The following is a 25,589-nucleotide window of genomic DNA, read 5'->3' as shown; positions in this document are numbered from 1 at the left end:
TTCCAATGCAACAACAAAATGCATAGAAATTTGAAGAGAATTGTAACTGCATGAGGTCTTAATTTCTTAAGTGGTTATTTTTTTCTAGGTGATTGTACTACAAAGAAGACCATAAACAGGACCTTCTTTACTAGAGAAAGAGTGGTGTTGAGGCTTGTGGCTATTTTGCAGTGCTAGGCTGCCTGCTATAGCCAAAAACCTACAGATAAAGCTATTTTCTTTCTTTCTTTCTTTTTTTTAATAGGATTCTCTTGGTGGTAATGCAAAAACATGTATAATTGCCAACGTCCATCCAGGATCCAGATGTTTTGGTGAAACACTGTCCACCCTTAATTTTGCTCAGCGAGCAAAGTTGATTAAAAACAAGGTATATGAGTTATGAAATGTCTTTATGGTTGAAGCAAATGTGGTTTTTGTCATTTAAGCGACACATCTACAAACAGGGATAATAGCTTCATTCAAAAGCTCTTGTGCTATCACCAAGTGAAAGGAACATAATATTTTAAAATACTCAAGAAAGCAAACAGTCTTTTTGACAAATTATTTTTGAAAAGGACTTGTTTGCTTTTGACTGTGAATATACTATGACTGCTGGAGACTTGATGATGGCTGATGCTGTTTTTCTTTGCTTGTTCTCTGAGCACTTTACATTAGAAAATGTAAATTACATCATATAATTTACATTAGAAAACGTAAAATGGAAGTAAATCTACTAAAAATTGATGTTGACATCACACTTACATTCAATGGTATTTCAGTGCATCTAGTTTCTATATATGCTAATATAAAAAAATTTCTCATGAGTGAATTTTGAAAGTGAAACAGTGAATTTGAGTGAATTGTTGAAAGTGAAACATCAAGCTAGAAACTACCGCCTTCATTTTGAACAATGAAGCTAAGCATTATACATTGATCCAAAGCAAACCGTACAGAAAACATTAAATTTCTTAGTCATTATTTTTAGCAAAAGTGTAACTTACTGGCTGCTCAGTGAATTGAACATTTACCCATGAATTCTTTCTTTCTTAAGTCAAAAAGTCTTGTTGCTTTGCAGTCTTTGAGTTTTATCTAATCCTATGCATTAGAATACAGTTCTCATTTGTACTTCCTGATTTTTCCCTTAAATATTTACGAAAGGCTGTGGTAAATGAAGACACACAAGGAAATGTGAATCAGCTACAAGCTGAGGTCAAGAAGCTGAAAGAGCAGCTTGCACAACTTACATCAGTACCATCTATGCGTGATATCTCTGTAGCACAAGGTACGAGTTGGGGTGGGGGGAGAACTTCTTGTAGCTAAGTGTGCTGGAACTTTGTGTAATTCATGAAGTTTCTCAACCACTACTGTTACTGTAAGAACTGACCTATAGAGCTGGCGTGTGTCTTATGGATCGTGTTGCCTGTATTTATATCCAGTATTTTGCAGAAGTTGTTCGTGTGGTGTTGGAGTACTGGGATATGTTTCTATTTACATAATACCAACATTTATTTTTCCATTTTATAAGGGGTGTGCTGCCCGGTATTTTCAATAACCTTAATAACCAAAAGTTTTCTTGTATATTTTGGGAGGGGGGGCATGGCACTAAGGTGCTGATAATGCCCATCAAATAATAATAAATAATGCCCAGCATTCTTTTTAATCTCAGGACAGGACTTTCTCCCCTCTTCTTTTGCCCCTTCAGGAAGGTGCAATACAGATCCTAGCATAGCTGTGGAATGCGTATATATCTCTTCTCACTGAAATAATCAAATGTTATACAGTAGCATTACAAGGTAATAAACTTGGTCCTGTAACTCTTACTGTGTTCCGGAGTCACCACCTCTTTTCTGACCCTATCAAGAAATACATACAGCGTCGAAAGTTACTCTAAAAATTAGAAAGTCTTGTCTAACACAAATCATCTGTGGTTGAGTTTTGCTAAGGAAAGATAACTGCTCTGGGTTTATGCACATTTACACAGTAAAAATAAGTCAGTGATCTTGTGGGACAGTGAATCTTTGTCACTTCCAGAATACGGACAGAGGGCTCAAAACTGTTGCTAGACTTGCGATAGTTCTGAAGGAAAGCAAGGGATAATGCTTCAGTGCTGAAGAGAGGTTGGTCTTCTGTTCATATGCAGAACCTAATATTATAGAAGATTTATTTAGTCTATACAATTAAATTGTGATGTTTGTAATATTTGATCAAACAAAAATATAAAATCTGCTTAGTGGGGACATTATAAACATAATAGCATTTTTTTTAGTCTATTAATTGACTATAGGGTAGTTATTTTATACCTAGATGCTACGGTGGTTAGTACTTATAAATAATTGGGCTTGCCTGGATGAGGCAAGGAAAGCTATTTTCATTTCTAAATGGATGAGTTAAAGCTGTTTAAATTCGTGTGAATGCTTTTCCTTCCAGTTTAAGTCACTAATTATCCACTTAATTCACATCCATTTTTCTGAATTTCCTTCTTATAAAACAGTTATTACAGTTTGCACATATTAAAAGTGGATTAATATTGCCAGTAATGTCTATCAAATTAATTTCAGAAGGGTTTTGAATTTTATTAGATACACCCAGCAGAACAAACTGATTCTTTTATTTTAATAAGTTCATTGTAAAGTTGTTTAATGCTTGAACAATTTTGTTAATTACACAATTACGTACGTTGATTCCATTCTTTACCAGCACTTGCAGGTGGCTAAGAATTATAGTCTAGCCTTCTTTACTGTGGATATGGACGTGATTTTTGTAGAGGAATTATGTTGTTCAAAGAATTTAGTGAAATTTTCTTTACATAACTGTCATGTGTAGGAAAACTTGGCTAACTGGTATTTTAATAAATTTAGCATTTGGTTCTTTGACTTACCCTACAGGTGCTATTGAAAATGGGAAAAATAGCATAAATTACATGAACAACTTTATTGAAGCAATGCTGTTCTGGGAGAAATCAGAAGGTGAGAAGAAGGTAAGAAAGCAATAATTATTCCTATGTTCATTCTGTGCATTCTTTGGGGGACAAGTGAGCATACTGAAATTGACTTCATGTTATTTTCTTAGTTTCTAAATAAAAAACACTGTTCAAAGACAATAAGGTTTGGTAACAAGGAAGCTAGTCAAGTGGTATTTAAAATAGTCTTTCACCTCAAATTCATTCCATAGGGTAGTTTTCATAGTATGTTTAGTTTTAAAGGGTGGGTTGGTTGGTTGGATTTTTTAAATGAATTTTGAACAGAAAACAAACACCTATCACTTAAATTTAGCTAAATCAGAGTTTTGGTCAACAGTGTGCTTTTAGAGGCAAACCTCTGTCATCTGCATTTTTCTGTGCTTTTGTTAATGTCATAGTGCAGTGCTGAATCATTAATATTCATTTTTTGGGGGGAAGAAACTGAACAGAAAGAGACATAAGAGACATTCTAGGGGTGCACCAGATGTGCTTCACTGTCCGTGAATGTTTAGTTGATGGGATCATACTGGAGCTTCTTCTAAGTGAATTTTTTGCAATAAATATAATGTGAGATTTGTGTTCTTAATATGAGATGTTCTCTACAGATCTGCTCCAAATAAATGCTAGTCCGTGTGTTTACAGAAATTATTGTGAACTGAGTTTTGCATGATTTGTGGCAATATATGTATGTGATATGTACGCTTCAGATTCATTTTGTGTAATTGTCACTGCCATTAATCCATATATGTGCTTCCTAAGAATTTATTAGAAAAAATTGCTCAACTAGAAGACCTGTGTGCCAAGAAGGAGAAATTCATTCAGTCCAATAAAATGATAGTCAAATTCCGTGAAGACCATATTGTTCGCTTGGAGAGATTGCATAAAGAAGCTGGTGGAAGTTTATTGCCAAAAGAGCAAGAGGATCTCCTCAGTGAATTGAGGGAGGAATTGCAGATGCTCAGAGAACAGGCAAGTCTTCTGTTTATTTTCCTTTCTAGAACAATTTTGTTTTGTTAAACTAGCTCGTGACAGAGTCCTTTGATGGGTGGAATCAAGTTCTCTGGGAAAAAAGGCAGGAGAAAATAGGATGTAAAATTTTGTCCCTTTATGTAAAGAAGCATCTCAAATGCATAGAGTTCCCTTTTGGAAGGGGAAACGGGTGGGTTGAGAGCTTACGAGTTCTCATAAGAGAGGCTAGTAAGGATGGTGTTATGGTGAGAGTATACTACAGGCAACCTGGTTGGGGTAGGTAGAGGTTCAAGCTTCCTTTAAGTAACTCCATAAAGTCACAAATACTCATCCTTATGGGATACTTATCTCCATGACATCTGCTGAAAGGGCAAGACAGCAGGATGCAAAGAATACAGGATGTTTCTGAGGGATAACAAACAGATGTTAGATGGGCTAACAAGAGGTGATACTATCCTGGAGCTGTTTTTGGAAGGCAAATAGCAAAGTACATACCTGAGGCTTCAGGTTATTCAGGGACTGGGATAGGATAGGGTAGGTGGTAGCATTTGTGAGGCAGCTCTGCAGAATAGAGAAGCTCAGGAGAGAAGGCAGTTCTTCAAAAACAATTTCTTCCAAGCACAGAATCTTCTTTATACTTAGGGAAAAGGGTAATAGCTGTATATGAAGACCAGCTTGAATCAATCTGGATCTCATAACTGGTCTCCAAAGCGAAGGGGAGAAGGGGGAAGTAGTACAGAAGTCAGGTCAGGCATTAAAAGACTACAGAAGCATTAATAGAGCGTGTAGGGATAGTGTTAAGAAAACCAAAGCTCAAAGTTGAAATTGAAAAGGGATGTTGAGGGCAGCCAAGAGAGCTTCTGCTGTTTTATTACCAGAAAAAAAATAAACAAAGAAAATATAAACCCACTGTATTCTTTGAGGGCAGATTCCAAGGGAGTAAGAAAATAAATAGAAAACATTTGGGAAGATAAAACCACTCTAGGGAATACCTTTTTTCCCTTTTCCATTACAACTCAAGGCTCATTAAAGACAGTAGAGCAGCAGCTAGATGTGCATAATGTTGTCTGTAAAATAAAAACTGTTGAAAAAAATTCTGCTTATCACAGATGGAACAACACCCACGAATTGCAAAGTATGCCATGGAGAATCATAACCTCAGAGAGGAAAATAAAAGACTTCGTTCTTTACAGTCAGTAAAAAAGGCACAGGAAATTGATGCTCAGACCATTGCAGAACTAGAAAAAGCTTTTTTGCAAGCTTCAGCTACAGAGAAAACAACTGGAGGTAAAAATATGCTAATATCTTTGAGCTCAATAGGTTTGCTGTATTTCTGTTTTGTGCGAAGTAGGGTTGAAAATTGTCTTCATGTTTTTTTTCTTTCCTCAATGTGATACATGAAGATTTTGATTAAAAACAGGTTTAGTTCATTTTATTCATTTTCCATCTCTAATTCATTTTATTCATTTTCCATCTCTATTACTATGTAGTTCAAAAGCCTAAAAATGTTTTCATTTTGGTAAAACTTAAGGTATTTGAGCTTTTCTATGATTTCATAGGGTGTATGTTTGTTCTGTAGGTCAGCATTTACATTCTACCACCATATCAGTGGAAGGCAACTCACTGGCATCTGTTGAAAAGCTGAAAGCACGCCTGCTGCAAACTCAAAGCGAACTGGCAAGTTCAAAACAAGAATATGAAGAATTTAAAGAGCTAACCAAGTGAGAAAAAAAACAGTATAGAAATGTGTTCAGTTAAATGTCTAATTACTGGTATTGATTTTTAAAAGTTCAATTCAGATCCTGAATATACAGTCAAAGTATGTTCTTTGTGTATAAGAGGGAGAGTTCATGAAAAATAGGGCATGCCTGCAGGACCTGTTCCAGTTCAACTTGTCAACTTGATTACTCCCAAAGTTGTAAACACCTGTGAAGCAACCAGCAACAGTGCAGACATTATTTCAGACTTCTTTGTCTCTTCAAAAACTCTTCTTGATCCTAAGATGCAAAATGATGCTTCACAGCATGCAGGAGTTGCACATGCCGTGGAAACCACTTAAGCTACCTGCTTCTTGTATCAGGAAGAGTTTGACTTAGCAATGTCTAGCAAATATTTTCAGTAACTGAATTACTACAGATGGAAACAATAACAGGAACTAATAGTTAATGTTTTTTCTGGTGCAGGAGAGGGGAGTTTTGTTTTTTTCTTAGTGCTACAAGACTTTAACATAACTTTAAGATTACAAGCTGGAGTTGCTATAAATGCAGAATCCAAGCATTCCAGAAAATTGGGCTAACCTGTTAATTTCTGTCTCCACTTCAAAGGTTTTAAGAAGATGTTAATATCAGCGTCCTGAGACTTGTTATGGGAACAAAGATTTAATTCAAACGAGAGCAAAGGCATAGTGTCAACAGTTCATTTAATGTCCATTTGCTTTGACATCTACACATGAGATACAGGTCTACTTAGTCCTTACTAACAGTTAAAAAGTTTACTGTCAGTGCTTGAGGCCAGCAGAAGATAATGTAAAAGGCCTGAGCAGTACCTTAAAGGTTTTTATTATTAGCAAAAATAATATTATATTCACATGCCAGTGGATATTGCATGGTTTAACTTGATAAACGCCATTACTGAAAATTTCAGGTCCTGTGACTGAACATACAAGAAAAATAACTGCATTTTCAAAGAAGGCAATATAAATCTGGAAGGCAAAAGAGACCTGTTGCTCTTTTGTTATCTTTATTTTTTAACTTGTACCTAATGTTTTTGATTTCAGTGAATCTAGAGTTAAATTTTAGAAGCATTGGGTCCAAAGTAACATTATGATTTTTGCCTCACCAATTTTTTTTGACAAAGTAACTCTGTAATGTCCTTTTGATGTATTCAGACAATTGTACAAATCTGTTTTTATTCTTTGTTTTGAGTATGGTAAATCTTATATTCGTAAGTCATAATGTTGTGATCTACTGAGTCTATCAATTCAGCAATGTATCTGTTGTCCTGTATCATTACTTAGAAAGGTTTATTCGTATCTAAATATATCACTTTCCTGTCCATGCAATGTATTTATGCATGTCTTGCTTTCTTCATAGTACATATGTTTGTTGTTTTGTTTTTGTTTTTGTTTTTTTTATATCAATTATTGGCATTTGTCTTAGTGGAATGCAATCAAACAGGAAGGTGCTTTTGAACCTTTAGATTCATACAGAGTTCACCTCTGGATTCCACTAAATATTAAACTTGGTTCCAGTTTCACAGTAACTGGATGCTTAATTTTGCATGCAAGTGATAACTGTGTGCTGTAACTGAATAAGTAGAGCAAAAGCGAACAATTTCACAAAATCCCTGCTAATTTTTCTTCTGTCTCTTAGCAGTCACAACTAGAGTTCTACTCTGTTCCGTATGTTTTGTTGCAGGTGCAATCATGAGGCAAAATGATAACATTAAACTGCCAAAAGATGAAATAGTGGATTTCCTTTGTACATTTTGACCTTACAATTAGGTCAGTAAGGTCCATGGTCACAGTACCAGCATGTAGCTCTGCAAAATGCCTAATGGAAATTATTCCTAAATTTCTACTCAACTGTTGGATTTCAGTTAAAGTACTCCTATAAGGCAAAATAATCTTAAAAGAGCAGCATTTCCAGAGGAGGGGAAAAAAAAAATCTTTAAAGGATTTTCTTTAATCCTGGCAAGCACCAGTTCAGACTTCTCGTATAACTGGATAACATTTCTAAAGCTTAAAGCCATAGTGGTAGGGGTGATATCACTTGCTCATAAAAGGAATTGCAGAGTTCTCAGCTTATTTTCTACCATGTAATGGATTTTTTCTGACATATTTAGTTATCCATCTGCTTTTTTTCATTATGCAAGCACAAATAAGCTTCTTAGCTTACTTTTTGTTTTTTTAAACTTTTAATATAGCAGCAGTGGCTTTCTTCTCAAAATAATGCTTTTCAGTGTTTGGCCAAGAGTTCAACTTTTCAGTATGATGCTCATTGGCAGTGCTACAGCTTGTTCTTACTGATGGAGAGTTTTTCACAGTATTAAAATACTTCCTAAACAGGAAAAAGCATATGGAACTGGAATCAGAACTTCAATCCCTTCGGAAAGCAAACCAACATCTTGAGAACATTTTGGAGGCAACTAAAGCACACAAGCGCCGAGAAGTCTCTCAGTTGCATAAGCTACATAGAGAAACTCTTAAGGTAAGAAAATAAGTTAAACACATGTGCTTACTCCAGAGTTGTGTGAGAGCATAGGCCTTCATTTATATGATCCCTTAGCCTTGCTACTGTAATGTTTGTGGTAAACAAGGAATGCTGCTTTTGTGTTTTGATGTATTTCCTAAATGACTGCTACTGTAATCAGATGACAAATCTGAAAGTGTAGTGGCTTAGAACTAAAGGCCTTTGAGCATTTTATTTCATTATTCTGCCTACAGAACTGTGAAGTACATTACTAGATAAAGTCTAATTCATTTTTGCAGTTAAAATAAAGACTGCTCTGTAATCTTTGTAACAGAACATAACAACTCCAACAAAAGCTTACCAGCTAAGATCTCGCCTAGTGCCACGAATAAGCCCAGAGATTTCAGATTATCACTCTGAAGATTTCCAGTGTTCTGAAGAGATGGATGACATTTTTAAAGAGCCAGTTCCCCCTGAGATGAATGAACAAGCATACGAGGCCATTGCAGAGGAGCTCAAAGCAGCACAGGTGAATGTTCTGAATAAAAACTGAAGTGTGTGTATAATTTTATTATAAAGCAAGTCGGACATGAAAGTAGCTCTTGCCAAATATATTGCAGCGTGCATGGAAAACTAATGCATATAAAGAACACTTAAGCCATTGCTAAAAAAAAAAGTTCTTTAATTATACATTGTATGTCTTAATCGTATATGGAGCTGAAACTTGGTATGCATTTTGTCTATATAATAGCTATTTACTTTGTAAATTTTAGTTTGAGATATATAGGACACTTAAACTTCTACTATTCTAGTCTGATACCTTGTTTCTAAGGAAACTTCCTGATGAGTCTGTGACAGCAACATTTGGAACAATACCCAAGCATAGTGTAGATAAGTGCATTTTTTAAAGACACCTGCCAAATATTGCCATTGTCTTGTATCTTTCCTAAAGCAAAAGGAGAGTCTTTTGACATAGAGTGCTACAATGTTATCTGAACTACTCTCTAAAATTGGAGCTAAAGGTCAGTGCAGATATTAAAAACCAAAACCAAAAACCCCACACCTTGAAAAACAGACAAAATTCTTTTAAGGAATGTATCCAGTGTTGATTTTTAGTAACTTCATTTTCAAGTCTTACAGATGCGTAAGACAGATGCGTGTCTGAAAACTAAGCACACATATAAGAGCTTATAGGATTCAGTCCTTGTATTCTCTGAAGGATTTCCCTGTGTTCTAACAGTTTAGTTGGCAATGGGAGAAATCAGCTACTGAGGTTACCAGTCTATTTTTGAATGTTCTGCTTTCTGTTGGTTTAGGTCGTTTAAAAAAAAAACAAAAGTTGACGCTTATTTTCAATATGCACAGACTGCCATATGGCATGTGAGAGTAACTGGAAGATGGCTGTTCTAATTTTGGATATCTGTTGTGTCACAGGAGCAACTGAGCACAATGCAGACAAAGCTGGATGAAGAGGAAAGCAAGAATATGAAACTCCAGCAGCAAATTAATAAACTGGAGCATCATTCTGCACAAATACAGGAGGTGAGAGAACAATATAATGTAGGCTTATATTTGAGTGTCTCTATGTCAAGGTGCTATCTACCGCACTTGAACTACTGTGTCACTCAGCGAGGTCAGAAACACTACGTGCATTTTGATTTTTGAAAAATGTACTAGCATCATAGCTCAGGACTATGCAGAAAGATGGACTAAATTAGAATAACACTGCAGTTTAAAAATAATAAATGATTAGGTTGTGATTCTGAGCCTGCTTGATCATAAACTAAAACATAAGCAAATGAACATTCAAGATGTCCGTGCTTGCTTTTGGCCAGCTTCATGATTTCTGGAGAAACAGGAATAAACACAAAAGGAAATCTTAAATTTAAGAATGTGTGAATATATTTCTTTCCTCAGTTAAAACTGAATTGAAAAGTCATTAATACATAAAATATTTACTAGTCTTAAACATTTTTTGATTTAACATAGAAAACAAAGAATAAGGCTTGCTCTCTTTCTCTATCAGTGCCATTTCTGATAGATCTGTTTTAGAGTAGGTTTCAGCTCTCAAGTTGTGGTTGCTTTTAAATGATTTTTCCCCTTTACATAAGGTAACTTCTTCAGCTATGTTGGAGTACGTTTTCTTGGACTTTTGTGGATTTCAGGTTCACTGACATTAAGTGTTAGCTCCTGAGCTATTCTTAACATTATCATTACAGCTCTGTGACACAACCCCTATGTTTCCTTCCATTTAAAATGTTTACTTCTCTCCTCTAGCTTCTTTCATCTGAAAGGAATGACTGGAGTAAAGAGCGTCAGGAGCTACTTGAGCAGATAAAATTGCTTGAAAAACAATTCCAAGATGCTCAAAGCAAGGCTGATAGTAAGTCTATGCAACACTGAAATCACATGTGAAGTTTTGAGGTGTTTTAATTTCATGAATCAACAATAGCACATGCTGTGTAACTTTGGGTTTAAGATGTTAGATGTTGCACAGATATGACTTAAAATAAAATACTTGCAGAATAGCTTTTCCTCTGCCCAGTCTTGCACACTATACAATACTGATAATTGTTCTCTGACTGATATGAACAGACAGGACACAGTATTTTAGAAAGAAAATGTTAGCTAAAAATAAAGGGAAATTCTTTGTCAGTGTATGTAAATAGAGGCATTTTTGATGATACCATCTAGAATGTTTTTGATTTAGTCCATACACTTCATTTCAAAGACAATGTTTTTACTGACTTTGAGTAGTAAGTCCTTGTCTGTGACCTTCAAAGTTAATTCCACTGAAAATGTGTAAGGTTTTGTTAGACTTTCCCAAGATGTTCCGTGCTGTTATGTGTCCTGTATCTAGCAGTTTTCCAAATCAGTAACATGAAAAATATTTTGTTTTTCTGTAGTATTAAAAAGTGAAGTCCATGACTTACGCATTGTCCTGCAGTCTGCAGACAAGGAGCTGTCTGCTGTAAAACTGGAATATAATGCCTTTAAGGAAAAGCAAGAAAAGGAAATGAGTCAGCTTTCTAGCAGACATATGGATGTACAGTTTCAGCTGGACAGTGTCAGGTATGTTGGCATTTTGGTAAAATGTCTTAACCTTTCTTCTGAATGCATCCTCTAATTTAGTTCTTCTTTTCTGCCTTCAAACTTGCACTTTGCATCTCTTATTTAAAGTTGTTATTGTGTGCTTATGTTCTTTCCTTTTTTTTTTTTCTCAGTTCTTTTCAGAGGCGTGATGAAACATGGCAAAAGACATTTAAATTAGACTTCCTTAATTTTGATTTGTTTGTAGCATTTTCCCATTAAGTAGGAGATAACCTATAAGCTTTTTGATCTCCAGAAGATAAGTAAAGAGGCATGATAGTTATTTTTAACACTAAGCTGGGAAAAAAACAAGTACCACTCCTCAGCTTGTTCACATGAAACAGGTGACAGGATGATGCTGATCTGAAAATACAAGCAGAAAGAAACCATAAAAATACACTGAAGCCTGAACAGCTCGCTTGGTTGTATGCGTTAATTAACATTCGGCATTATTGGGAGTTGGAAATCAAGGAGGTTTTTAATCACTAGTGTGACTTAGTTGTGATGTTTCTTTTTTTCCTGTTTGTTTTACTTTGGGGAGGGCTTTTTTTTTTTTTCTTGCCTGGAAAGCTTAAATACATTATTGCGCTATAACGGGTGATGTCTTAGCGGAAGTCATTTTTTGAGTGATGTGTTGTGAGACTGGGAAGCAGCAATTGAAATTCAGTGTTGTGGTTTCCTTGATGCCTTGTGTTAGCAAAAGTACTGACTTTTCTGGAGGATGTACAGTAAATATTCTTACCAGAGGCTCTCCACTAAAAACATGATTCCTAACACTTGTTTAGCAGTTCTTTTACCTTTCTTTGGTTTTCACTTCTGTGAAAGATGAAATGAAATAAGGATTGCAATTTGGGAAAGTCTGGGTTATTTCCCTTTGGAATATATGAAGGAATTACATGGAATAAAGAACACATCAGCTAAGCAGATGTAGGTGCTCAGTAACATTCTAATAGCTACAGAGGTTTTTTGTCCAACAACTGGATAAAAATAAAAAAAAAAAAAAACCTGGCTGAATGCCATTATCAAGTCACGGTGACTGACATTGCTATAGAATTTGGCAAGAAGTAGATTATTTCTAGGGGTCAAAAGGAGTACTCTGCCTTCTCTGCTACTGCCTTTTAAATTTCCTGTGCCTTTCATAAATTTGGGGTTTGAGTGTTTAAAAAAAATCTGTTTTAGTCACTTTTCTTGAAAATAACTGGATTCACTGAAGCTTGTAAAACACAATTGATTGGGGTATTTCTGTAAGGAAACAAGCTCTTAATACTGTGGGTTGTTTCTTTGTTTTTGAATAAAGGTTAGAACATGAGAAGATTCTTGAAGAAAAAGCAAGCCTTCAGGATGACTATGACAATGTGCAAGAAGTAGCAAAATTTGAGACAGATCAACTGAAGCAACAACTTGAGGACAGAAGACAAGAAACTGAAGCTATGAAAACTGAGCTTTGTGTAAGAGTCAGAGCTTTTAAAAGACTTTATTATACAGTTACTCATATAGCCAGTTTAATTCCTGTTATATCAGTGATAATAGGTTCCACGGTGGTAACAGGTTTCCTAGTGATCTCATTTGAAGATAAAACCAGATTTCTTCTAAAACTTAGTGCAAGATTTTTTAAATACAGGCTAGAATAAATAATCAGCATGATGTACTAGCAGTTCTTTTGGCTGAAGAAATTGCAGTGGAAATTTTTAGCAAAATGAGTTAACTAGCAAAGGAATAAGAAACTGCTGCAGAAAAGAACCCTGACACCTAAATGCTCTCAATTTCATATCTTAATGCTAACTAAAACTAGTTTGCTTATTCCATTTTTTTTTTTTTTTTTTTTTTTTTAAAGAAACTGCTTTGTATAGTGGATGTGATCCTGTTAAAATTCTTTATGCCTTTTTGTGGGGGGTCAGCGTCCTGCAATTTAGTTGATGCTGTCCTTGAAAGCCTGTCAGACTGCAATGACTGCAAAACAGCAATAAGGTTGCTCAAGGGCTTTTGCAAATGATATTCCCAAGTTTTCTGCAGTGTACACTGTTTGCCTACTCAGCAAGTTTGATTTCCCTTTCAGTGTTGAAAGGAATACTAACAGATTGACAAGTCATGATTTCAAATTCCTGTTAGTCAAAGATCTTGAATTGCTGGTTAGAATTTGAAACAGCTTTTCCACTTCCAATTAATCTACATTGGAAAATCCTGATTTCTACCTTTGAAGACTTGGATATTGAGGAACACTGCAGCCACAGGGAATTATTATCAATGGCATGTAGAAAGAGCTGATTTCTTAATATAAAACAGAGTTTAGTTTTAATTTGTCCAGGACAAAACTAAACATCTCTTTCTATTTAAGGTTTTGTAGTTTGTTTTTATTTTTTCTTTTCCAGTTACCTTAGGATCTGTTTAGAGTTCGATTTTGGCTTCAATTAGTGTAAAGGCCTTATATTATAGCTTCTTATAACAATGTATATTTTGATATTCTAGAACCTATTGAAACTCCTGGAAACAGAAAAAGAACATAATCAAAAACTAACATTACAGTTACAAGAAGATAAAGAAAACAATTCAAGGTGAGTTTTATTTAGTTGTGGCATTTGTTTTTATCTGACCTCATTGGTTTTGTCCTATGCTAGGTTTTGTATTTGGTAGTTGACCCTGTTAGTAGATGTGTTCTTCCCCAGCTGGATGGAGATATAACGGACTTCTTGTTTTATCCAACCTATATTAAAGTGAGGTGTTGTTCTGTTCAGTTAGACATTTGCACTGCAAGTGTAATTTCATTACAAGTATCGTTCTTCATGTTGAAGATAAAATTCCACTGCTGGTAACTAAACTATTATGCTTCTCGTTATTATATAAGACTATAGTTAAAGAACTCTACAAAAAAACAAGAGCAAACAAGAATGAACTTACATGACTTGATTCTTGTAAAATCTCTTATGTTCTGATCGTATTTCTCACCAGAAATACTTTTTTTCCCTTCTCCAGGGAGCTCCTGAAAGTACTTGAAAAAACACAGGTGGAGACACCATCTTCTGACATGGTGACACGGTCTGAGCAGCAGGTACAACAGCAGAACTGAATGGCTAAGTCATGCTCATAGATATCTGTGTACATTTATAGCAGTTTTTTGGTGAACTGACTGTTCTGTAGATTACCAGCAAGTCTGACTGTTTTGCTAAGCTACTGCTTAATTTTTATGGTAAACAACTTAGTTAATTCCACTTTTTTAAAAGCTTTGAGCTTATACAAAGTATATTTCAAAAGTAATTAAATCTCTCCTTCGTAATTATTTCTTTCAGGAAGAAAAAGTGCAGAAATTGGAACAGGAGCTGGCTGCTGCTGAAGAGATTATTGCTTCTCTGAAGAAGACAAATGATGCAGATAAGGTTTGAGCTTATTTCTGTTACTGATACCCAGTTCTGCAGGTAACTATGCTCTGTGGTGGAGTTGAAAGCACAGAGACTTTCTATGATACTTAGTAATTCTGTGATTCTAGACCATTCTGGCTGCATGTCTACATGATATCAATGCTGCCATTTACTGGCGTGGAGTTTGCAGGATGATAGGAAACTGGTTTGCATTCAGAGAAAACAAGATAACTGAAGGAAAACAGAGCAAATCATAGAATATCCAAGTTGGAAGGGACCCACAGGGATCATAGAGTCCAATTCCTTGGTCCCCTAAGGACAATCCAAAAAATCAGACCACGTGTCTGAGGGTGTTGTCCAAATGATTCTTGAAATCTGGCAGGCTCAGTGCTGTGATCGCTTCCTGGGGAGCCTGTTCCAAAGCCTGACCACCCTCTCGCTGAAGAACCTTTTCCAGTCGGTTTCAGCTGTCTGCTGAACAAAACATTCCATGCAGAAATAACGTATAATACCCCTGGTTAATAATAGGGCTTTCTAGTCTCATCTAGTAATGAGCTAATAGAAAAAGTAAGGAAGGTAATGTAAGAATGTGACTATCTTATTAATAAAATCAAAACACTCCTACATGAAAAGATTGCTCCACCATTTTGAAAGCTTATATAGGAGAAGTTCCCATAGCACAAGCATTTTTTTATGCTGTATGTAAGATGGGTATAAAAAATCACATAATGCTTTTATTATCCAGAATGATGCATTGATAAATTATGGATTTTCCATGCTAAAAATAAAAAATCAATGTGTAAGGTCAGTAGAATCTGGTACTGTCTCAGTGCTGTCATGTTTCTTGTGTGCCTTTTTCCTTTGCAAACACGTTAACCTTAAACTATAGTACTTCTATTCTGTTAGAAACTCAGGACAGCCTGAGACTAAATCTGAGGGCTAGTCTTCTCCTATAATGAACATGGCAGCTTAAGTCTTTATATAAGTGCTTAGAACAAAAGGTAATAATTTAACAACAAATTTCCCTGTTACTCATTTAAATGTGCATATTGGGACCTAATTTTCAAATGTGTTTGAAATTTCAGATTGACAAATAATATACCAAAGAAAGTCTAATACTAAAAAACTGTCTGTCTTATTTTATACATATATTTTATGTATTTTATGCATGTATTTTATGTTAATTTTTTTTTTTTTTAAAAAAAAAGGAATTAACTTTTTTATGTTGCAGGAAGTTGTAACTGACTTGATGAGACAGATCCAGGAGCTAAGGTCTTCAATTAATCATAAAACCGAGTCCATAGATGGCCTAACAAGAGAGCTGGAGGATATAAATGTATGTTCTGTCATTTTGAAGGACATGGTGTCATTTTTCAGAAATGGAAGGCAATGACATGTCTTATCATGGGTCTCAAACAGCATAACTTGCTGTAGTGTTTTAGAAGGAAACTTCTTTGTTTTGACATGTTGAAATCTTCTGAACATTTTATGCCTGAGGCTGTCTTGAAAACTGAACTCTTTCCACGTGGTGGGTAAAGAGCAGTGTCTCTAAAGGGACCTATTCACATCCTGTAAACTGCTCTCAGCTGACAGTCACATTTAGATTTTCTCAGAAATTGGCAATTTAAGACATGAACAACTGAAGTAGAACCATAAATTCATTTATGAGTGAGGTTTTTTGTAGCTGAGATAACCATGTTCTACATCTGTAAACATATATGAAGAATTAAAGCTGTTTACATGACTTAATAAATACGATTCATCTTTATTAAAATGTTTGGATTGCAAACTCAGAGAACCCATGGAATGCTTTAGATTCCATCTATACGTGTATGAACTATAGGTCCTACGGAGAAAATGTTCACGAGAACAATTTCTGTGTATTACCTGTTTTTATCAATAATGATTTTGATGGTTAATATGTATGTTCTTTTCTATTGTTCTGACTATTCATTATTAAAAATGTCTTGTACAATTTAACAAGTATGATATGGCACAAGTCGTTGACACAGATGAGATTTTTAAACATTGTTTTGTAGTTGTTAATGTAAGATGTGTGATACGCATTTATTTATATTTGCTAAAGTATTTTGATAACATTTTTTCCTAAAATGTTCTAAATTTATTTAATCTTAGTGCAAGTATAATTTTGTTCTGGCTGCAAAAGAAGAAAGCAAAGGAATCATAGAGGATCAGGAGAAGAAGATTGAAGAACTGAGGGAGGCCTTGGAGAGAAAAGAAATAGCAGACAATATTGAGGTAAAAACATTTATGGTGGTGTATTATGATTATTTAACAGATTAATTGGATGTGTTTTTTGCTTAAAATACTTGTGTAAAACTTAACCTCATTTTAATTCAAGCTAAAGCTGGCCAGGCTGCTCTTAAAGGAATTTTTAATGAGATACCTGACAAATTCTGTTAAATTATCACATTACTCAACATAAATATTTTATAAGCTACTTCATTAAAAACCTATGCTAAAAGCCTGGTTTAATTTTTTCAAGGCTGCTGAGGAGTCATCAGCTGAATTTAATGGCAATATTAGATGATGCAGCTGAGAAATTAAAGTAGGTAGAAGAATGTATATTTAACACTCGCTTCCACCACTGCTATGATATGCAATAGCTTCTTTTCTTTACTCATAATTTTAACCAAAAGCTCCACCTGCTGGAAACAGATTTAGAAAGCATGCTTGCTTCAAGTACATCTTTGCCTTTTAAAATTGTACTTTTTCTTTTTTAATTTGGTCTTTCCTGTTAACCCCCCTCCCTGTTATTTTTGGTAAACATGTCCTTCAGGCAACGCCAACAGCCTGTCCTTAAAAGTAATTTCAGATTCTACAAGATAATCAGTCCCATATGTTATGTCCAATCATATAGCACCCATGAAGTCTTCCAGCATTTCCTTCCCAAAAGCCATTCTTAAATACATTTCTGCTAAGGTTAATAAACAGATTATCTTCACTAACTCTCATACCTAACTTTGACGTTGACATCCAAACCCAAGTTGCTGGCCAAATGAATAGCTTTCTGTTTTGTTTGTTTTTTTTTTTTTAACATGCAGGTAATAATTCCTTACACTCAAGGTTAATGGTGTAGTATCTATCTACTGATAAAAGCAGTTTCCCCTTCTTTGACTTTGTACATAAAATACTCCTTCATGCTTTCTTGGTGGACATCATGATCCTATCAAATCTAGCCCAGGGTAGTATTTAAAATACTAGGTATTGCTTCTCCTTCCAGGTTAGCGCATTTGGTGGAAGTATGATGCCCTACCAGATCAGGGATGGGAGTCTAGATCCTAGAATGAATTGAGAGGTATCTGCACAATAGCAGTATATCAAAAGGGCTGTAATCATTGATTCGGTATAGATTAAAATCTATACATTCTTTTCTGGTTCCTTATTTACAGAATTGTATCTCATTTTTATGTTTATATTAAACTTAAAAACAGTTGTCAATTCTAAACATCTCCCACAAGTATCTCACTGCAACTATATTGTAAGCAAGTTCTCATATTTTTTTTGTGCAGCCCAAACAATGGGCATAGAAAACTTGCCAAAATAAGAAATTTGTAGATGAATGCTTGCTACAATTCACAAAGAAAAAGTGGAGGGAAAAGAGAGGTGCTTGTAGCTGTTGTCACTGCTGCTAGGGTGGATAAAACATCTGCTTTAGAGTAGTAATTGTCTTTTTACTCATCCACTGACTTAAAATAGAGAGACCTTCTGTGTGAAGACTTGCAGCATACCACTGATCAGCTGATAAGACTGACAGAGGCCTCTAAGAAACATGATGCATTGCTTCAGTGTGCACAGCAAGACATAACAAAGAAAGAAGCTTTAATCCAGGAACTCAGGGAACAGGTAAAACAAGGAAATTCTTCCAATAATTAGCTCTGTGGGAGGGAGTTGTGGTTAATAATAGCTTCTGGAAAACATTTTACTTTGTAAAGTTTTAAAGTATCTTGTGCACAGTACTCCTGAAGAGCAATGATTCTTCCTGTAAAATAAAAGTTCACAAGCTTTTGAAAAAAGCCTAGGTAACTTCTAAGTATTTTGGAATATTTTGGTAATGGTATCTTGAGATTGCCTTCACAGTAAAATATTTTTGTAGAGTAAAATTACCTGTGCATATAATGACAGAGTAACCTGAGATTATAAGCAATGTAACCTATGGGGTTACTTTCTTCTCTGCTTAACACTTACCCACAAACATTACCATTATGTAATGGAGATAATTGAGCTCTTTACATGATGCAGACAGAGTGATTTGGAGCCTTTGCAGACCAAAAAGCTACATTAAGCCTTTATGCAAACTTCAACTCCAATTGCTATAACTGTCATAGTGCTAATTAATATATATTTGTGTTGGCAAACATGCTAGTAGGGATATGTCTTTTTGAAAAGAATAATCCTTTCGTCATGTTGACATATCCTTTTTGAGGAAATTGTTTAAATCTATATGCATAAAATCTTTGTAACAAGTCATATTTTGACAAGTAGCTTTTACAAAGAAAATTCAGGTTAGCTACATACAATATATAATGTATGTATGCTTTAAAAAATGCTTATATGCAACTGTTGAATGATTAACATTTATTAGGTAAATATATAAAACAACTATGAAGGTGAAGTCAAAGGTAATCTAAAGTCACTTGTGTACTTGGCTTGCTCAAAACAGAGATGGCTGCTTTATTTTTTGTGAGTGTTAATGATCTAATTTAATTCTTGGGATTTCTAATAGTTGGACAGAATGACAGAAGAACTGGAGAAGAAGAAGAATGAATATGAATTAAAAATGAAGCAAATAGATTGCTTTTTTGTGGACTCATCTTCAGTAACATTTCCCCAGGTATGATGACATTCTTAAGAGGAAACAATTTCCTGATAATAATCATTAGAGTTCATTGAAAAAGACTAATAAAGTTTATGGCATGGCTTCAGACTGGAAGCAGAAATGACTGCATGTCTAAGAATAATCAAATCCTACATACCTTGTTTGTAACTTTAATATATTATTGATGATTTTTGTGTTAGAAATTTATTAACATATGTATCCAATTAGTTATTAAAGCACATAACCAATACATAAGAGAAACAGTTCTTTACTAATAGTTTTGGACTTTTTTTCTGTTTTGCTTTTTAACTTGCCAGTGTCCAAAAACTCCCCCAAATTTTGATGTGAATTTGGCAAAAATTTTAGAAACTCATGAGCAAGAAATAGCTGATCGGAGGGCTTCTGCAATAACTCTGGAACACCTTGTACGTGAACTGAATGAAGAACGAAGAGCTAAAAATGATGAAATTCTGCGGCTGAAGGTACTAAGAGTTAAGCTCTACAGGCAATTTGTAAGGTTAAAGGAAGACCGAGTACAGAGTTCAGATTTTTAATGAGCTCTGCTTCCTACTATGTCCATTAATGCAGGAAGGCAGTTCTTGGTCTTGTCTTTGCCTAGCCACGTAACAAACAGAGACAACTTGCTTAAGACATTCATATGTCTCATTTTTCCCAAGGACTGAGTGACTTCCTGTTCATGAATGTCAGATGGTAACATCTTTGCTAATGAAACTGTTCTAACTTCTTCAAAACCAAATCTGTACTGAAGCTGTAAATGGAAGGGTCATGCAGATCTTTGCCAGGTTTTTGTGCTTTTTTTTTTTTTTTTTGACAAATAGTTTTGTCTCCTGTTTTTACTCAAAAACATGTTCACCCAAAAGTGAAAACAGAAATTTCAGTTTTGTATTCAAATAAATTGTTTCCAATCTCACTTGCTTAGGAACACTTAAGTGAATTGGAGAACTTGCGTTTGGAAATGCAGATATTAGTGGAAAACAACAGGAATTTGCAGAGCCAGCTTACAGAAGCTCAGAGAGTAAGCAAGAACAGGTAAAATAAAATAAAAAACCTGTCTTAAGTTGAAGCAATAAAGTACAATAAACTTAAATGTACAATTTTTATTTGAAATACAATCTTGTGTATTGCTCATGTAATTAGAGATTGATCCAGTCTTTTCTATGAAAATCCATTACTGAGTTGTGAATTGTATTGCCTTTAAATCACATATTATTAAATGCAACAAAGTTTTGTAAAGGAAATATGAAACAGAATCTAAAATAATTAGACAAGTAGACATTGCAGTGTATTTTATATTGCCACAATACTTGTGGAGTTATGAATTTTGAAGATATGAAATGTCCAAATGGAGTCAATGTAACTTTATAAAAAGTTAAATGGAACCTGTTCTCCATCAATGTTTTGGAGGGTAAGGAATGAACTTTCTCTGAAAAGATGGCATGCTGCTGTTTACCTCAATGGGAGATTTCATAAGCTTTGGTTTGAGCTATAATCTGTACTATTTAATTTTGGACAGAATTATTTTTATTCTGTCTTGTCTTTTTTCTTGGTTTCCTTTCCAATCTTGTAAAGGATTAAATATCCCACTATTTTAAGTCTTGAAAAAAGAAATATTAATTGACAGCAAATAACTCTAGTTATTTAATGACAAATCATCTTTACGGGGCAACTTAGTAAACAGTAGCTTACAACACCCATATGCTAAGTTGAATTAGGAGTTGAATTTTCTTTGCCTATGAAGTTTATCGAAAACATCTCTGTGCAAGTGAGCACCATCAGGTAATAAAAAATATACCTTAATCATGAAATTGTCCAAAATATTCAGTTACGTAGTTACTACATTTCTGTTTTCGTTAGAGCACTGGTTTCACTATGTTCTACCCAAGGAAAATGTGATGTTTTTGGAATGTAAAAGTTTTAAACCTTTCTAGTATTGTTTTATGATGATCATTATTCTGAGTCTGAACATGCATCAAGACAGCTACATACATAACAGCTTACTGAAATTAAACTGGTAGTTTTTTCAACTGATTTCCTATGTTTGTGAAAATCTTTTCTCATTCTTGGACTTCCCAGTGATCAGAAACATACTGATGTTCAGCAACTCAGAGAGAAAGAGGAGGAGATTGCTGAAGAACGACAGGCCAAGGTACATTATCCTTTAAATGTAGTAGTGGCTGTTTCCCTGTTGTGAAATATTACTCATCATGTTTTCTTCTATTTCATGCCAGTAAAACAAATGTTGATTTTTAGTGAATTCTAACAGATACAGACCCTGGTACTCGCCTCATAAGTTTTCTATCTTGGTCTAACTCCAGTAAACTGAGTGTCAGATTGCACAATAAGATAATGGAGATTCAGGTCACTAAATCTGACTCATCTCACTGAAGTTGGAAAGTGAAGATTGTGTCATTTGCTAACAGCAAGGCTCTGCCAAAGGGAAGCTAATGTCACAGTAGAGGTTGACATGGATCTCCCTGGCAGAGGAACCTCCTGCTAGAGCTCTGCTCTGTGTGAATGAACACAGACATTGCTGTGGGTCATTTGTTCTAGCATGAAATGGAAATATGTCCATACAGCCAGGAGATGAAGTTATAGTGAATGTTAGAGATGTGAATTATTTGGTGGTAGGATGATTTTGATAGTTTTTGGAATTAGATACTTGGCATCAGGTAAATAACAAATCATTTTAAATAGATACACATGCTTTAAGTATTATGAATGTAACTAATATTTTGAACTTTTACAGAATAAAGCAATGGAGGAGATGCTGAAAATGAAAGCAGAGTAAGTTTAATATTACTTATTGAACTGGAGACTTGTATTAAACTCATCAATACCAAATGTTATATTTAAGGAATAGAAGTCCAAGATCTGAAATTATAAAAGATACATTTTAGAAATGTTAACACTTCTACAAAATATGTCAAGTTTTTACTCCTTTTCATCAGTAGGTGGTGGTAGCACCTGTTACTACATTTTCTGAAAGGTTAACAATGTATCAGGGAATACTCTGAAATAGGTGGAACCATAGGAAAACCTTTGATTAGAAGGGACTTAATTTTGAATTGTTCAAAATGATCTATGCTGTAGGGTTTTGAATACTTCTATATGTGATGATTTCTAAGCACATTAATTCCTTTGCAAATGAAATTGAAATACTGTTCACTTCTTTACTAGTATTGTAAATACTTTCAATTATAAACTTCATTTAATTGTTTTTATGCTGTTTGATTATTTTTTTAAATTTCAACTCTAATAGGGAAAACTACTTATGAAAATATTTCTAGACTGTATTTGCACTGACGTGTAAGGAGTCCTAGAAACTCATGAGCCACACCAAGGATGGATAGTAGTCAGGAAATAAAATAAAGAATTAAATTAGTTTGAAGATGCTGTTCCTGTTATTCTTAGCCTAATCTGTATTGCTTCAGGGACTCATACTGGCTGAATCTCTTAAATGGCAATAACCCAAATAATTAACAGTGTGCTTTCTATGTTAATAACTTCTTTTAGGATGAAGATTATTTTTATTAACACAGTCATTTCAAAAGTAATTCATACTAATTTTTACTGAAGCCCTAGTCTTGAGCAGGGGTTATTTTACTATTCAATCCATTGCTTTTTCATACTTGTCTGCTCTTTGAAACGTGCTTTGTGATAGTGTTACAGTGTCTCATACAAGCAAATAACGTATAGAGAGGAAAAACAGATTCCTTTTGTAATTGAGGAAATGTTTTGAAAAACATAGTAAATGAATACTATTTTCATACAGTTGGCCTTAAACATCAGGCTTTGGTGAAACAAAACTGATGACACGAAATACTATAATTTATACAATAGCTGAATGCAAAACTACAATTGTTCATATCAGTAGACATGCTGCTGAGTTTGATAAGGATTGTAATATTCTGTGAGACTGATAGAATTAAAATATTTTCAGCAGACAAGACACCTATTCAAAGGGGCAGTCCTTATTTTGTTATTAGGCCAGATGAACTTGGACATCTCTGTGGTGTTCAGAAATGTTTCTGAGCAAAAATGGCATTAGGGAAAAGCTACATACAAACAAGCAGTTCAGGGGAAACTTGAACTGCAACAGAGTTCCTTGGGCAAATTTACATGCCTTAAGTGAATACTAAGTTATCTTGTAGTCTGATTCTATTTTCTGTTTCGTGAGTGTTGTTCATCCTGGATTAGAAACAGCACGCTTCCCAAAAAGGTCAGTTCCAAAACATGGCCTTGTTTAAAACAGTATTAAGCACAAGAGTTGTGAAGTAGATGTGACTTCCTTCTGCTCGCACTGAGTTCTAGGGAAAATAAATTCTGTCAAAAGGATGTCTTTAAAAGTCTACTTCTGTGTCTGAGGCTGACATAGTATTTCTCTTGTACGCCATTTATGTTGGTTTTTCAATATTTTGTGATGCTTTTTTTATTGGCAGATTAGAAGAGACCAAGAATGCTCTCAGAATCAGGGAGAATATTTGTCTTGAAATGACACAGGAGATGGAACGAACTAGAGCTTTGGAGCTGAAAGCATTTCATGAAAAAGAAGAAATTAGATCAAAACTGGAGGAAACGTATGAAGAGAGAGACAGAATTGGAAAGGTTATATGTAATTTTTGTCTTTTATGGTAAAATCTTATTCAGTAGATGTAGAGCTGTTGCTAATTCAATAATATTGTGAATTAGAATTGAATTAGCAATCACAGACCGCCTCTGAAAATGTTTTGTGTAACAGATTAGTTGGTTATATTTGTAATGTTTACTGGTGCACTGGTGAAACACCAGTGGAACTCTGGGTACAGAACTCTGTTAAAGTTTGTAGTACAAATCAAATGATGCGTTTGACCTTAAGAGGCATCTAGTGTAGCACCTGAGGAGACATGCAACAAAGATGTGTTGCCTGGACAGCTAACTCTTGCATCATATGTTACAACAAAGTTGAACGTTACTATGTTAAGCAGATTTAAACAAGATATTTTGTCCGAAAAGGGAAGGAGGGTCTAAAGCAAGATGTACACTATGTATTTACTAATTACAGGAAATGGACTTGCTGAGGAAGCAAGTTAACACTCTTGCTGAGGAAAATGGGAAATTACTTGGTCATCAAAATCTAAACCAGAAGATTCAGTATCTTGTGAAACTGAAGAAAGATTACGCTAAACTTACTGAGGTAAGTTTCAGAGAGTACAGTACAGATGGAGTAATGATGTGATGTAGAGGACAGCAAAGTTCAAAACTTTCCAAAACATTCTTGCTCTTCTGTTTCAGAGTAATGGACACCTCTGAACTTATACAGCTGTGTAGGTCATGGCCGGTCTGCCTCTTCACGGTCCCCCAAACAAGAATTACCTTTTTATTTCCTCAAGTGTTCAAAACGCTTGGACAAATAGTTATCATTTACTTACAAATATGAAAAATTCTAAATATCTTTTTTTCTGTTTTACAGGAGACTGAGAAACTACGAGTTGAAAATGCTTTCTTGAAAGAAACTAAAAGATTTCACATGTAGATATCATATAGATCAGCTATAATGACACACACAAACCTGCAAAGCTCTGTGTTTCAAGTGTACAGCATAAGCAAAAGCCAGTTGTCAAACTTCACTGTTGCTGTTGAGTGTTGTCTGCTGTACTCGGAACAATCAATTTTTTTTTTTTTTTTTTTTTTTTTTTGCTAGTAACAACTTTTAGTGAAGAACTTTACTTAAGTAAGTGGGCAGCTTTCATCGACATATTAATACCTTCCTATTGAAGGGGTTCTGTAACTCTTCAAAATGTGATTTTTGTATAGGTGCTGCAAGATATGTCCTGAGTTTTTTTATACTTTGTCAGGGAAAAGCTTTCTCTCTGGAAACATACTAGGATTCCTTATTCCTTCCATGCTTTTATTCAGGTCCCTGCTGAAATCTTCTGAAATGCTACTTTTTCTACCTGAGCTGAATTTTTAAAGGCATAATTTCTTTGATTTTTTTATTATCTTAAAGGAGGGATGTTTGTAGTGAGTTAAAATGAACTTATCAAATTTAATAACTGTTAATACTTACTCGTTTTCAAAATGCTAATTATATGTAGTCTGTTCAATAAAGGAGAAATATGACCATACTGGATTTGTAAATAAAACTGTAAATATATTTTGGCTTTTGTATTCTTCTTTCTCTATTTGAAATTAAAATGCTTTCAAAAAAC

At 34.6% G+C, this 25,589-nt stretch overlaps 1 protein-coding gene across 1 annotated transcript; it reads left to right on the top strand.

The window, feature by feature from the left end:
- The first annotated feature begins 230 nt into the window (after positions 1-230).
- LOC311429220 (kinesin-like protein KIF15) lies at positions 231-25,534 on the top strand. The gene is made up of 26 exons (XM_084540334.1): positions 231-367; positions 1,138-1,261; positions 2,865-2,956; positions 3,698-3,907; positions 5,017-5,194; positions 5,487-5,628; positions 7,974-8,115; positions 8,432-8,626; positions 9,532-9,639; positions 10,375-10,480; positions 11,004-11,169; positions 12,485-12,635; positions 13,654-13,739; positions 14,158-14,233; positions 14,472-14,558; positions 15,772-15,876; positions 16,677-16,799; positions 18,261-18,407; positions 19,288-19,395; positions 19,698-19,862; positions 20,321-20,430; positions 21,475-21,547; positions 22,148-22,185; positions 23,841-24,006; positions 24,443-24,574; positions 24,851-25,534. Exons 2-26 carry the CDS (start codon positions 1,237-1,239, stop codon positions 24,911-24,913), a joined length of 2,994 nt encoding a protein of 997 aa, XP_084396460.1. The 5' UTR covers positions 231-367; positions 1,138-1,236; the 3' UTR covers positions 24,914-25,534.
- The last annotated feature ends 55 nt before the right edge of the window (positions 25,535-25,589 follow it).

This window comes from Aythya ferina (genome assembly GCF_964211825.1).
Source record: "Aythya ferina genome assembly, contig: HAP1_SCAFFOLD_440, whole genome shotgun sequence".
Classification (NCBI taxonomy): domain Eukaryota; kingdom Metazoa; phylum Chordata; class Aves; order Anseriformes; family Anatidae; genus Aythya; species Aythya ferina.
The sequence above is the reverse complement of the archived record's forward strand: the minus strand, read 5'-3'. Positions and strand labels throughout refer to the sequence as shown.